We start from the raw sequence: 15197 nt of genomic DNA, 5'->3' as shown, positions 1-15197 counted from the left end.
GACGCGGCGCCGTCCTTCAATATGCCATCCACAACCAGAAGCGACGGAGGACCATCGAAGAGCATCAATCAACAACTAAAGCCTCTCAAACAAGGCCCTAAACTACTGAGCTAAAGCTATAAGCTAATGTGAACGTCTGTTAAACGGTGGGCCGTTTTGGGCTGGATCAAGGAAGTTATAAGACATGTCTAATAAATTTAATTTACATATTTTTTTCCATTGATATTGAAAAAGCTGTGATCTTATACGTTTCAGTACAAGTTCAAGGCTCAGATTAACTATATATATATATATATATATATATATATTTCTATTTTCCTTTTCATGGCTGACCATGTATATTGATCTGTCTAAATTTTAATATATTGGCTTTAAATATATTTAGATTTTTATATTATTTAGACAAACAACATTTCAAATGGAAAACCAAAATAATTACCTAGCTCACATGGCTACTTAGAGACCATCAACTCTAAAGGCAAACGACATTACCAACGACAAAATTCTGTTTCCCATGTTCTTAGAGTCAAAACTATCCTATGTTTAAATAAATCTTCTGAACAGCTAGTAGGATTTAGCACCTAATCACCCAAATTAAGCCACATGTAGCATTGACACTAAGCCCTAAATCTCCAAATTCAACTCAACATTTACACACTAAGAGGAGAATTTCCTTTTATAGGATTTCCAAATTCTCACTCATTTTATTCAGCTATGTAAGTTCGACCACCGTGGCGTGATTTGCAATCCACCTCCTCAGAATTAAGCCTATTCCTCTCTTTCTTTTTATCGTGCTGTTTTTTACTTGTGCTCTTAGTTTTGGGTTGCACACCACCAGCTACATGTTCAAAATTTTGGTGTTTCTTGTTCTCATTTCGTCTCGTTTTCCATTTGGATCTCGAATCTTTTGCTCCTACTAATATTAGTGTCACCAGCGAAGCTATTGTTGCTTGCTTTCTTGGTTGGCATTGCTTTTGGCTTCCTTGGTATGCACTTGGTGTGTGCTCCCTCTTCCTCCTTTCCACCCAATTGCAATGACTGCGACCTCCTGTTCATTAACCCACCAAATGATCAAAATCAATCAAGCCAAATCAATAAGTACTGCAAATAATTATGAATTAATCTAGTGGATAGCAAACTCATTTAAGTCGGTTAATATTTTGTCCCTGCACATGAGTTAAACCTCTTGTGTGTCAGGCTTCACAGCATTAGTACTAATTTAGTTGATTCCACTGTCTCTGGTCCCCATACTGGAAGAATTCTATTCTGAATCCTAAATCGGCAGAGTAAAGATAACCCAAGAAAGTAAAACTTTTACCTACATCTGGTTATACAAACACCCTATTAATAAAAAAGGTACCATAATGTATTTTATGCACAATCTACCATAATTTTTATTAAAATATTAATTATTAATGATTGGAGATACATCAAGCTATAGATAAGTGCTTGCAACTAAATAATGAGGCACTATTAGTTTGGACAGTAAGAATCTAATGGGAAAACAAAAAGGAAAAAAAAAAAAAGTGAACAAGTTGCACAGGAAAGTGATTGGAGTCTGGACAGACAGAATGACACACATTACGTACAACCAGTTTTGAGATTATTATCGGTGTGCGGCCAAGTGAATAGCTATATGGCTTATGGCAGTTCAAAAAAGACAAAAATATGTATGGTTTATGTGCTAGCTGGATGTTCATGCATTCAAATCAAGCCAAAAAAGCTAACAAAGGATCAGTGTAATTCTGACACGGAATCCCAGGAATGATGAGGCAAGAAACCAGAACGAAGCAATGATGAGATTTCAAATCAATAGTTGCTCAATTACAACTGATCGCAGTTTGGCTGCAATTGATGGAGAGGATGCTGCTGCATTTTGCAAATAATAGCCTATAATAAATCATGTAGATACTCCGTTACAATTGCTCCTATATTGAAATTGCTCCGTTACAATTTCAAACAATATAATTAATGTATGGAGGATGTATTATTATTATTAAAAAAGTTATACTTGATCTAGTCCGTGAATTTCTTGATTTAAAAAAATATATTAAAATATTTTTTTAAATTTTAAAAAGTTTACTAATTAAATATTTTATTAATTTTAATTGTTAAATATTATAAAAATTATAAAAATTTATAAAATATTTTTAATATAAAAATATTAATTAATAGATTTTTTATAAAATTATATATTAATTATGTAATTTTTTCAAATTACATATATCATTTAATTATACTAATTCTATTTTTTAATACAAAAATGGGTAAAGAAAAAATCATTGGCTTACCTTTCTGCATGGTAGGAGTTGGACCTCTTCAAAGCGGGGACCTCGTCTTTCTTGGTATCCATCAAGCTCCCACTTAAATACTCCTTGTCTTCCAATCTTACCCCTCCAGAATTCATTAAATTCTTTGTTGTCCCCTCCGTCTCCGTGTTCCCTCCTCCACGTGGCAACCTCCCTTTGAAATGTCCGATCAACGAAAACTCCCGCTCCTTCACCGCAATGGCTCCACAGTCCCTAAATGAGATTGAACCGCACGAAATCAGCTGCATCAGTACTGTCGGCGCTTTCATCCGCCCACAGTTATCCACCGTCCGATTCAAACTTTCCTCATTTCCGCTTCCGGTGCCTAATATCAATGGCCCATCAGCCTTCATCAATGACTCTAATGTCTCGGGGCTAGAATCTGACGGTGGAGGTGAGATCTCAATTTCTTCACGGTTCACCTCCGGTCCTGGGCTTTTCTCTTCTTGCATTTCTCCAATTTCATCTTCTTGCCTTGCTGGCCTTCTCCTTCTCTTCTTGTCATCAGTCTGAGTCGATGCCTCAGCGGCGAGTTTCCGAGTCGAATTGGAGAATGGCTCAGTTCTATAAACCTTACGCTCATTGAGATCGATGGAGCTCCAGGATTGGTTTCTGCGCCGCGTGATCACTGGAAAATCGGAGTCCTCATTGGACGATAACTTGTGAATCTCTGGCGGTTTCAGTGATCTGGAAGACAATGTTGCTTCTAGGAGGAGGGTTTTGTTAGGGTTTATAGAAGGATCAAGAAGCTCCGATCCTTTGAGAACATACTCGTGGCCGTGGACTGGATATATGAAATCGTTTTCGGTTAAGTCGTGCCAAACAAAGCCGTGATTGTAGCTCCTGTTAATCAAAGATGATACTGGATTATCATCAGAGGTGAAAATGAAACAGTAATCAGATCAAACGTTTGAGGTTGAATATATATATATATATATATATCCTTACCGTTTAGACGACCAGGAGTAGAGACTAGCCATGGTTTTACCTCGAAGAATGTTCAAGCGGTTGATGACATCTGAGAGAATGAGAACAATAGAATATTACTATTAAAAAAGAAATGGAAATCTTAGTAGAAGAATATTTTCTCGGCAAACAAACATAGGTTAAAGCATTTTTCTCGAGCAAAAAGAAAGCTCAAAATGTATGATACCTCTGAGATAGAGACCCTTGGTGGAAGAGAGAGGGACCTCCATGAAATGGGGATGCTCAAGCTGGCCATTTCTAGAAAGATAATAAACAACAGGAACTTTTCTTTCAGTAGCGTTTTTGGGTTTAGGTTCAATCCAGAGTTTGGTTCTTTCAGGAGTAGCATCTCTGTCCTTAAACTTCCTGGGAACCTGAAGCAACTCTGCGTTTCTTGGTCGAGAACTGACCGCCATTTTCACTCTGCAACAACAATTCAAACAAACAAACAAAGAAAAGAACAAACAGAGAATTAAGAGAAACTGTTATTTCTAATGAGAAACAAGAAAAGAAGAGCCGTGAAAGTGATTATAGAAGAAGAGATAGAGATTTGAAAATGGGTATCTGCAGACAACAGCTACGCAACAATGGAAAGGAGAAGGGTCTCTGACTTTGCCTTTGTCTAGAGGGAGAATAGCTGCCTGCTGTCTGCAGCCTGCAGGGTCTGTAGCAGGAGAAATTCCTTTATTTATTTAATTTATTTTTTTTTTATGGGTATCCGAATTCTAACGGTGTCGTTTTTTCTGGTTTGCATCTCTGTTCTGCAAGAGGCCTCGCTGCCGAACAAATTTGGCTGTTTTTGCTCCTTTGGCCTTTATTTTCACGTAACATCAACTCTAAGATCTGTGAAATCTTTTTCCCTCCTCACTATTAAAATTTTATTCCATTCTATTTTAGCTGAAATATTTAAATTCATCCATAGTGTATATATATATATATATTATCAAAAATTTGTATTGAAGCCATCAACGTGCAAAAACCAATTACAAAGTTATTTTGGAATGTAATATTACATCTGAAATTAACATCATTTAAAATTCTTTTTAAAGAAAATGAGCTAAATCATTAGCTTCTCTTTTAATAAAATAGAAGGAAATGCCTTGAGAGAGATTAGCCACAACACCATTGTCCATGATAATGTTTTTAATAGGCAAGCATCAATTACCATAGAAGAGTCCTCTTCAACAAATTGTAAAAGACGACTTTTCTGATAGTTAAAACTTTTAGGATTAAAGGGTCAGAAATAGAGCAATTTTTTAAATTATGCAAAAATTGAAAAATATTTTTAAAATCATGCAGGATCCGAAAATATTTTCGGATTCTGTGTATCAATGGAGCGTGTTCGGCAGTCAAAGAAGTTCGAACACTATGAGTGTCGAACTCCTTTGTGTTCGTCACTAATGGTGGCGAACATTGGTTCGCGCAGCTTGTTCGGCACTATGGATGCCGAACAAGCGGAACCGTGCCACGGGAGCAGAGTAATCTGCTCGCATGGCTGCAGCGTGCCGAACATGCAGAATTCAATGTTTCGTCAGAAATTCCTGACGAAGCATTGACGGCGAAAAAAGTTCGGCATTGATAATACCAAATTCTTTTCTTCACATGCAGAGCCACGCGGCTTTGCATGTACGGGGCAATGCACAGCCCCGTACGGAGGAGACTTTGGCTTAAACCAAAGTCTCCATCTTCTTCTTCTCTTTCCCCCTTCAAAATTTTTTATTCTCCTTCTCCTCTACGCAGCTTCTTTCGTTCCTTCTCTTCTCTCTCTCCACAATTTGCCGGAAGTCTTCATCTCCAGCGCAAATAATCTCCTTCCATCAAGTTTTTCTTTAAACTTTTTTTTTAATATGCATATGTAATTTTCTCACTTAATATATAAAAAATAAAAGTAAAAAATGAAATATTAAATTTTAATAAAAAAATAGAAGTTGTTATATAATTATTAGAAATTATTATTAGAAATAAAAGCAAAAAATAAAAGGAAAAAATATTGTTAATATAAGTTGTTATATAAATATTAGAAATTTAAAAATAGTTAAATTTAATAAATTAAAAAGTTAATTTTTTTAATGAGTTAATATTTTAGTTACAATAATTTTTGTTATAAATATAATAATTTAATTTTGTATTTAAGTTATTGTAAATATTGTTTAATATATAATAAAATTAAAAATTTTTAAAATAAATAGTAATTAAGAAAATAAAAAAAATAATTTTTTATAAATATAATAAATTTATTATTGAAAATTTTTCATCTGTAATAATGTTTTATTATTTTATTTTTATAATATAATAATAAATAAACTATATAGTATTAATTTTATGTAATGTTTAAGTTTTTGTAAATATTTTTTAATATATAATAAAATTTAATATTTTTTAAATAAATAATAATTAAGAAAATAAAAAGAAATAATTTGTTGACATATTATTAAAATAAAAAAAAATAAATTCGAGACTCATAGTGTTAAGTATATATTAAGAAAATAGAAAATAAAAAGAAATATTTATTCGACACTCATCGTGTTAAGTATATATTAAAAAATATTTCTTTCAATTTTCTCACCGATCCAACAAATATTCGAGATGATTTCTCATTAACACCGCAGAAGCACCCTTATTATTCAGGCCTAAATCGCAATATCGTCATTGAGTTTAAGTATGGGGTAAGGAAGAGGAGCCCAATTTCAAGAGGACGTGGAAAGCGGTGGATCGGTCAAGGAGACAATACTAGTAGCCTCTAAAAATTCTTCATGATGTTTGATAGCAACAATTAAAATGAGACTAAAAGTTACGAAAAATCTAAGAGTTACTATCCTTCCAAATATGCTAGAACATAAAAACACCCCAAGTTAAGAGCTGGTATCCTTCAATGTGATTACTTAATTAATTGTTTCTGAAGAGCAAATCAGCAATCCTTCATATGCTGAGAAGGTAAAAGAGAGGATCGCAGGCGAAAAGTTAGCAACCGCATGATGACATTCAAAAAATAGATGAAAGAGTGATTTATTTGCTCCACAGAAAATACATTCAGGTGACTTGTCGGGTAGCCGTCTATGAATCAGCAAGTTGCATGGAAGTCTCTCTAAAAATAAATTTCACAAAAATATTTTAATTTTACTTGGCAACTCCATCTTCTAGAGATTCTTCCAAAAACATATATCTACCATTTGAGAGTTTGGGCTCATATTGCTATGCCGAGGAGCATTATTTCGCTTAAGGAGAGAGCATGCCAGATGATATCCTGTTTTTACTGAACAGTGCCCGCTCTTGTCCCAATGTTAAGCCAAAAAATCCTCCATTAAAAACATGCTAACAAGGATGGACAAAATATGCTGAATATCTTGGTGATCAAAGTTTTTTCTCGAAGTGTGTAAATCCCAAAATTATGACCTTGGATAGGTCGAGGTGACCGGGGAAAAGACTCAGTACTCAAATATCCTCCTTACAAAAAATAGAAGAACCATCATCCACATGCCAATGTAAACCAAAAGACAACAACTCCCTACCCCAGAAAAGACTTTGCAAACCCATGAAGATTGACTACCTTGAGAAGCATGTAAGAAGGATGAGCAAGGAAAATATTTCCCTTTGAAGACCTTTGCTAATAGCGACTAAGGCTCAGAAATAAGACGCCATCCTTGTTTAGTTAGTAATGCTCTGTTAAAGTATTTCATATCTCTAAAACCAAGCCCTCCATTCAATTTTGATTCACACATATGGGACCAGGAGTAGTGGATTCTCCTCTCTTCCTTCAATTGTCCCCAGAAAAAATTAGACATTCGACTATTCATTTCTTGACAAATAAAAGAAGGAAAGTGGAAACACGCCATAACATAAACTGGGATAGCAGAATAGACGACTTTGATAAGAATTGCTTTTTCTCTCTTTGATAAGAGCTTTTGCTTCCATCTTGAAAGTTTACCATCCATCCTTTCCATTAGGAAATTAAAAGTTTGCTTCTTAGATCGAGAGATATCAAAAGGCAAACCAAGGAACCAGTTATGAGAATCGATGTTAGTAGTAGACAAGATAGAAGCTACCTACTGCTTAATATTCATAAGAGTGTTGGGGCTAAAGATAAGAGCGGACTTATTAAGGTTAACTGATTACTCGCTTGCATTTGGATATTGCTCGAGGGTTTGCTTAATTATCATAGCTTCTTCCAAAGAGGCATTAGAGAAAAAGATTGAGTTATCGACAAACAACAAGTAAGACATCGAAGGACCATGCTTGGAAACTACCAAGTCTCATAAACTTGATCTCCTAATGGCAAAGGACAGCCCTTCAATTCAAAAAAGAAAGAGATAGGGGAAGAGTGAATCCCCTTGTCTCAACCCTCTAGAAGGTACAATAAAACCAGAACCATGGCCGTTAATCTAAATAGAGTAGGACATCATAGTTACACATGGTAGAATCCAACCGATCCATTTCGGATGAAAACCAAAACATTTTAACATATGACGAAGGAAATCCCATTCCATGCATTCATACACTTTAATCATATTTTTTAATTAGCTAATTATTCCTTTAAATTAAGCCCAACCCAACTAAAAGACAAGCCCATAAAGAAAGCTTAGGAAAATGGAACCAACCTTTTTTTGAAACCTTAGTACATAAACCGGCCCGATCCGGTCCGTCTAAAATTTTTTTTTTCTTATTATAAAAATTTAAATGGAATTTCTAGACATTTTTAAAATAACGAAAGATTTAAATATTTAAATATGTGTTTGAACGGATATAATATTTTAAATTGAGATTTTTGGAGATCTGAAAATATATTTTTTAAAAATTTTCAAATATTTTAAAAATATGTTTTTTATCTAAAATAATAAAAAATTATTAATTTTCACAAATTTTGAAAAACCTTACTTTATAAAATTATATTTAAAAAAATTTATTTTACTCCCCTCCTTCCAAGTAATGTAAATCATTAATTATATATTTTGAATTGTGGAATTATTCTTTCACTTAATATTTTTTTTATTAATGATCATAATTTTTTAAAAATATTCACATAATCCAATCAAAATTATAACAAATTTCTGCATAAAATATTTTTTTACAGATAAAAAATATTTTTTAAACATATAATTTATTTTTCATTATTTAACTTTAATTTAAAAATAAAATATATTAATAAAATTTATATATAAGGACATCAATAAAATTTTAAAAGTGCAGAAAAGGAAGACATTTTTATATTTAAATTTTGAAATTATATTATAAGGGTTTATTAATGACGTCAAATTTTAATTGATTATCCTAAATATAATTTGATTTTGTATTGAAATATTATTTAGCTGTGTGCCTATTAAAATTTTGATTAAATTCTTATTTTTAGATAATTATTAATTATTTTCTTCAATTTTTTCATAAAAATGTAACAATATAATAATTACAATAATATTATACTTTCAAAATTTTATATATTACTAAAAAGAATTTATCAAATAATTAAAAAATTATTCTATAATTTGGTGTATTTTTCAACTAAAATTTTGTGATAAAAAATAATCATTTATTTTCACTTCATTTAAAAAAAGACTTTTATTTCCAACATTAGTAATGCTGAAATAGTATTTAAAAATAATTTTAGGAAAATTACTTTTTAGTCCCTGAGGTTTAACGTAATTAACACTTCTGTTCTTCTATTTTGGCGACCCAACACTTAAGTCCCTTACTTTTTTTTCTGTCCAAATTCGTAGTCCTTCCATCCAAAATAGCCGTTTGGGACACGTGAATTGACAAAATTAACCCTCTTCTTCTTCTTCTTCTTCTTCTTCCTACTCTTTCTGCAGCTTCTTCTTCTTCTTTTTCTTCTTCTTTTTCTTCTTCTTCTTCTTCTTCTGAAATTTCACATTGAAAAAAGGGTATTTTTGAAAAAAATTATCACATCTTACATTTGACTCTTTGACCAAACGGTTTAAATGGACGGAAGGACTACGAATTTGGACGGAAGAGAAAGTGAGGGATTTAAGTGTTGGGTCGCCAAAATAGAGGGACAGAAGTGTTAATTATGTTAAACTTCAGGGACTAAAAAGTAATTTTCTCAATAATTTTTAATTAGAATAAATTAAAATTTAATCTTTATTTAATTTTAAAAATTACTTAACCTTATTGATTATTTTTTATTTGTTATGATAGTAAATAATTTAAATTTTTAAAATATAAAAATAGAAAATATAATTTTAATTTTGTGACATGCATGCTCTGCTCACACATTTTAAAAATTATGCATCTCAAAATTTTCTTTTTGAAAAAGTCAACAATAACAAAAATTAAAATCGATTCAAATCTACTGTAAAATTTAAAATTAATTTATTCCATATCGTCATTTTGTCTCAAAATAAATATACCGTAAGTTTAACAAATATAATATTTAATTTTTCGATTATTTAAGTCTATGACATCTGAATGCAAGATAGACTTATATTTAAATAGTAATGTATAAATTATGATGACGCTGCTTAAATTGTTATGTAGAGTCTGAATGAATGGCATGTGTGCCTATGTCATAAAGAAGCAACAACAGGAAGAAAGTGAATTTGGTGACATAGCATAAAATCCATTATAGCAAAATCATGTCTCTCAACTTCAATCTTCAATCTTGAATCTTCCCTGCAAGTTGCCATGCACACAAAATCACCATACACTTGTTCTTCCATGATAGAATTTTAGTCACCTTTTTATCATTTTAAATTTGCAATAGCCATTCAATGTGGAAGACTTCCCCACCAGAAGATGATGTAACTATATATCACCTTATCTTCAAAAATTGCTATTACTTTAATGCGATTAGACGTGGTGGATTCCTCAGCCAATCTTCTTCAGAATTCAGATAGAGATGGGTGGATTTATCTCTTTTTAGTACTCTAATTAAATCATCACCACATCTCAAAAGTAATAATACCCAGAATCATATTCAACAATCACAATATAGGAGAAAAAAAGTATAGATTTAATGTGATTTTACTATGGTATTTACGGTAGAAATTCGGTCAGTTTAATTTAAAATTAAATCAAATCGAATAAATTAAAAATTAAATAAATTAAATCAAATTGATTTGATCTGATTCGGTTTGATTCAATTCAATTTAATCGGTTTAAATTTTTAATAAATTTTTAATTTTTTATCCTTTATTTTTAGTATTTTAAATTTAATTGAAATATTTTAACCTTAATATGATCTAATCTCTCTATATTATTAAAAATAATATATTATTATCACTAATCGATTTGATTCAATTTTTTTAATTTTTTTTATCAAAATTAAATCGAATCGAAATAACTGTAATTTTTAAAATTAAAAATCAAATTGAACCGAAATGTATAAAAAACCAAATGAATTTTTAAATTAATTGAATTCGATTGATGTTTTCAATTTGAACCGAATACGGCTCATCCCTAATAATATCTATGTTTAAAAGCAAGACAGAAATAGAATTTCACTATTATATAAGAAAAATAGATAAAAAGACTAAATTTGCCTCTTATCTAATAACACAATAAAAAGATATTAAATTTTATTTTTTATTTAAATTTACCTCTAAATTATTATTAAAAAGCTAAATAAGTTCAAATAAAATTAAATAAACTAAGTAGATGGTAATTCATAAGACTGAAATTTAATGACTTTATTGAACTTTTTAATTATAATTCTATAATTTTGGATAAAAATTGAAATTTAATATATTTTATTTGTATTTTTGCTATTATCACAAATCTCACAAAATATTATTTCGAGTTATAATCGAGAAATTTTAAATTCAATCATAATTAAAGGTATGAAAATTATATCTAAAAATCCGAGTCAATTTATGTGCATTTTCTTAGCAGACTATCTATAACAGTGACATTTCAGGTTGTTGGATGGTCACTTCCTTTCAAGGCATGCACTTCTAGGGAGAGAGTTGGAGAAGAAGAAATAAAAAAGGAAACTATATCATATAAACAACTTATCTTATCAACAAAGAATTTGATCTGATCGCTGACATCATTTCTTGGAAAGCTATTGATCACTTTTTTTTTTTTTTTAATGAATTTTTGGAAAATGGTGATATCCCACTTTCTCAATCTTTTAAAGCCGATCATGCAATGGGTTAATTCCAAGTATCACTTCATAGAGAGCTAAATCAAACTTTTTCATTTGCAGAAGCAACAATCAAAGAAAGTGACTCATGCTCAGATGCTCTCTCACCATGTATATTTTCTTAATCATTTCAACAATTCTCATCACTATGAGCACTCTGCTTTTGACCAACCACCAGTATCTATAAGTTTCCACAAAAGAAAATAAGGTGGAAGAAAAAGATTTCCACTTTAGCTTTCATAATCCCCAAAAACACCTTAAAGATTAAGTTTTTTCAATTTTTTTTTATACGTATGAACAAGTCTGCCATTTGAAAAAAATCCTTATATAGTTTGAAATAGAGTTTTCGTGTCATGATTTGGCAAATTCAGTGAAATTGTTTGAAAATTTGGATTGAAAAAAAATAAGTGTGATCATTCAGTCTTCTATAAAAATTTAGATATTAAAATTACCTAATTATTTCTTATCTTATTACAGTACGTAAGATAGATATACACACGCTCTTTATCTTCAACATGAGACATTACGATATCAGTTTAGAACTTGATGTTCTGAGATCAAAAGAATAAGGTTTACAATAGCTGAGTTAGTTTTATTCTCGAGGATTCAACCTTCTCCACTCTTATCCTTTTTCTTTTGCTTGCCAGTGACGTCTAACGGCATTCCTGCTATAGGGACGCCTGTCACTGTTGTCCAGCTCTATACGTACGATAGTGTCAGTTCCCCTTATTCATGTCAGGCGGCCATTTAATTCTCCTCAGAACACGTGCAAAAAGGGTTGCGAAAAGACCGAGTCTGCTACCCATCCTTAGGTCCCATCGCGGAGTTGACTTCAATACGACAGATTCTGAGCCTGTAGGTAGCCCAGGTTGGCGGACGTCTTCAGGTCTTCACGTCCGGTCCAGTATTGTAGGCTGGCTTTTCTTGAAACGCTTTGAATTCTGAGCCGTTTCTGATTATCATGGGTCCAGGCTCAGCTCGGGAGGGGAGGAAATCCAGCGGTTATCAGAACTTATATACTAATACAAATTAGAATGAATCTACAGAATTTTTTATTTTTTTATAAATTTAATATATGCGATTTTTATTTTTAATGTGAAACTGAAGGATAAATGAAAATTGTATTATATATATATAAATTTTTTCTTCAAGAGGTGTATTTTCCTATTATTAGTAATCACAATATTGCAATTATAATAAAGTATGGAATTGTGGAGGTTGATGAATCAAAAGCAAAAATCCCATCTTTTGACATCCCAGAGAATTGGAATATTCTTGATGTATCATAAAAAGAAAAGAAAGAAATGGGATCTTTACAGGCTCCTTCAAACATAGTATATTTTATAAGAATGTTTTGTTTCCTATATGTTAATCGGACAAAAATGCAAAAAATAATTAAATGAATATTTAAACTTATCATGTAAGATAGAATATATTATCATGCAAAAATATTATTATACTTTAGAAGAGGAGAAGAGGTAAGCAATGACGTGTATAGCTGAAATCCAAAATTGCAAATGGTAATAAATAATCTTTGTTTGCCACGTATGCTGATTATAGCTGGAGCATCAGCTCAGCAACAAAAACTACAACTTGCATGTGGTAGTGGCTACTGTTCATGAACCATTTTTAGAAAGTAAAGCCAAAGGTCCACCTTAGTGCTAGAACTGGAAGCTTAAAAAAAAATGAAAAAAATATTTATAATTTTATTAATTTTTCACTTATGGAATCAACAAAGCTTTTTTTTTTTTTTGTATTTTTCTGAAAAGAAAAAAAAAAATAAAAGTTGGGTGAGAAAGGGCATCATGATAAGATAATCCACGAGACTTGGAAGGTAAAAAAGGGAAAAAAATTGCAGGGGCCAAAAGTAAAATGAAAAATTGCCCTTCAGGGTTCAAGTGGCTTTTCGCAAAGGGTCACTTCATAGAAAAAGGAAGAAAGTAAAAAAAATTTTTAATCCTGATTTATGTTAAAAATAACATTTGTATTTTGATTAAGTCAAATGAAAGTTTTTATATTATTATTTAAAAATATTGTATTTTTTATTTTAATAAATGAAATACATAATATTTTATAATTTAATTTTATAATATTATAATATATTATTTATTTGAGTATTAAAGCGATTGCTTGATCTCACATATTTCCTTAACAGCAGGCTAATGGGGTTGTAAAAATCCACGAGAATTTTAATATTGAACTATTAAGATATTTCTTTTGGTATTGAGTTTCAAAATTACAAAAAGTATTTTTAAAATATTATTTTACTTGTCGTCAGAAAAAATATTTTTTTCAATTTATATATTACTTATAAGTTAAATATATCGCTTTAAAAAAAATTAAATATATAAAATTTATTTTTAATACTCTTTCATTATATAAACATAGATAAGTGGATTGCCCACAAATTGGTGGTGTACACGTCACGCCGGTTCATCTTCATATATACTTAGTCATTCTATCTCCTGGGTCTACTCCACTAGGAACATGGAGATACTAGTGAGTATGAAGTTTAAATTAAAAAAATTAATTGAATTAAATTAATTTAAAATTTTAATTTAATTTTAATTTAATTTTAATAAAATAAATTAATAAATTGAATCAAATCGATTAATAAATAATACTATATTATTTTTTATATTATAAAGTAATTAGATTATAATTAAAATTAAAATATTTTAATTTAATTTTAGAATAGTAAAAATAAAATATAAAAAATTAAAAAATATATTAAAAAGTCCAATCAATTAAATTAAATTGAATCAAATTAATTTTTATTAAAATCAATTTATTTTAATTTTTTTAAATACTAAAATTTTAAACTTTAATTTATTTAATTTAGTCCAATTTTGACCAAATCAACTAAATATTCATAAAAATAGTATTATAGAGAAATTTTATAAAATAATCGTTTTACATATAATAATTATATTATAAAACTTTTCATATAAAAAAATTATTTCATACGTATTATAATTATTAATTAGAATAAATTTTATATAAATTTATTAATTAATAATTACATTCAAAAGTCGTATAAAATAATTTCTAGGCATTATAGCACTTGTTTGCTTATAAAATTGTCTGGTAGCGATAGCTCTTAGGCTATGTTTGGTTGTTGGATTGAATTCTTAGGCCACCCATTCACCACCACATTATGCTATTTTTCATAGACATGATGTTATATTCCACTTTACCTTGTCATTTTTGTTCCTGTGCTTCGACTATGCATCTCTAAATTCTCATTGGATTAACAGACCAATCAAATCTCATCATCTCCTTTTTTAAAAAAATAAAATAAAAATAAATGCTCAGTATCTCCCTAAAACACAAAGTTTCACCCAATTTCAGGTCCTCTATAGCTGGCTTAGAAGATGAAAAGTCTGCCATGCACAAGCCATTACTATCTCGCAAAATCCTACCAAAACCAAACCTCCCATTTTGCAAGGAAAAATCAGATCAACACATCCTTCCCGCCTTTAGACAGCAATTTCGCCAACCATTCCTGTATTCTCTTCACCACTTTGTCTATCAAATACTATTGCTTTTCTTTTGGCCAACTATAGATGGCATACCCAAATAACTGCCATGGGATCACACTTGCTTCACACCCAAATTAACATAAACATCCTGCCTCAACTCCTCTCTCGCATTCGGACTAAAGACCATTCTGATTCATCAAAGTTTACAGTTTGATCGGAAGCTTTTTCATATAACAACAATATCTCCTTTAATCTGTTCACTTCCATTATCTCTTCTCGTGTGAAAAATAAACAAGTCATCAGTAGAAAATAAATATGACACTGGTGATGCAGCCCGAGTAACCTTTA

At 30.5% G+C, this 15197-nt stretch overlaps 1 protein-coding gene across 1 annotated transcript; it reads right to left on the bottom strand.

Annotated features, from left to right (window-relative positions):
- Positions 1-343: 343 nt before the first annotated feature.
- On the bottom strand, positions 344-3928 carry LOC110613357 (protein SOSEKI 5). The gene is made up of 4 exons (XM_021754436.2): positions 3463-3928; positions 3258-3327; positions 2292-3152; positions 344-1048 (listed from the first exon to the last, which is right to left on the bottom strand). The coding sequence occupies exons 1-4, from the start codon at positions 3689-3691 to the stop codon at positions 871-873; spliced, it is 1338 nt and encodes a 445-aa protein (XP_021610128.1). The 5' UTR covers positions 3692-3928; the 3' UTR covers positions 344-870.
- Positions 3929-15197: the final 11269 nt, after the last annotated feature.

The sequence above is a fragment of the Manihot esculenta genome, chromosome 4 (assembly GCF_001659605.2).
Source record: "Manihot esculenta cultivar AM560-2 chromosome 4, M.esculenta_v8, whole genome shotgun sequence".
In the NCBI taxonomy this organism is placed as follows: domain Eukaryota; kingdom Viridiplantae; phylum Streptophyta; class Magnoliopsida; order Malpighiales; family Euphorbiaceae; genus Manihot; species Manihot esculenta.
The sequence above is the reverse complement of the archived record's forward strand: the minus strand, read 5'-3'. Positions and strand labels throughout refer to the sequence as shown.

Excerpts from the sequence above, each read along its gene's own strand:
- LOC110613357 (XM_021754436.2), bottom strand. The coding sequence starts at position 3,691 with ATGGCGGTCAGTTCTCGACCAAGAAACGCAGAGTTGCTTCAGGTTCCC. Across the intron at positions 3,328-3,462 it reads CAAGGGTCTCTATCTCAGAG|ATGTCATCAACCGCTTGAAC; the intron begins GTATCATACATT and ends TCATTCTCTCAG. Across the intron at positions 1,049-2,291 it reads AACTCCTACCATGCAGAAAG|GAGGTCGCAGTCATTGCAAT; the intron begins GTAAGCCAATGA and ends GTTAATGAACAG.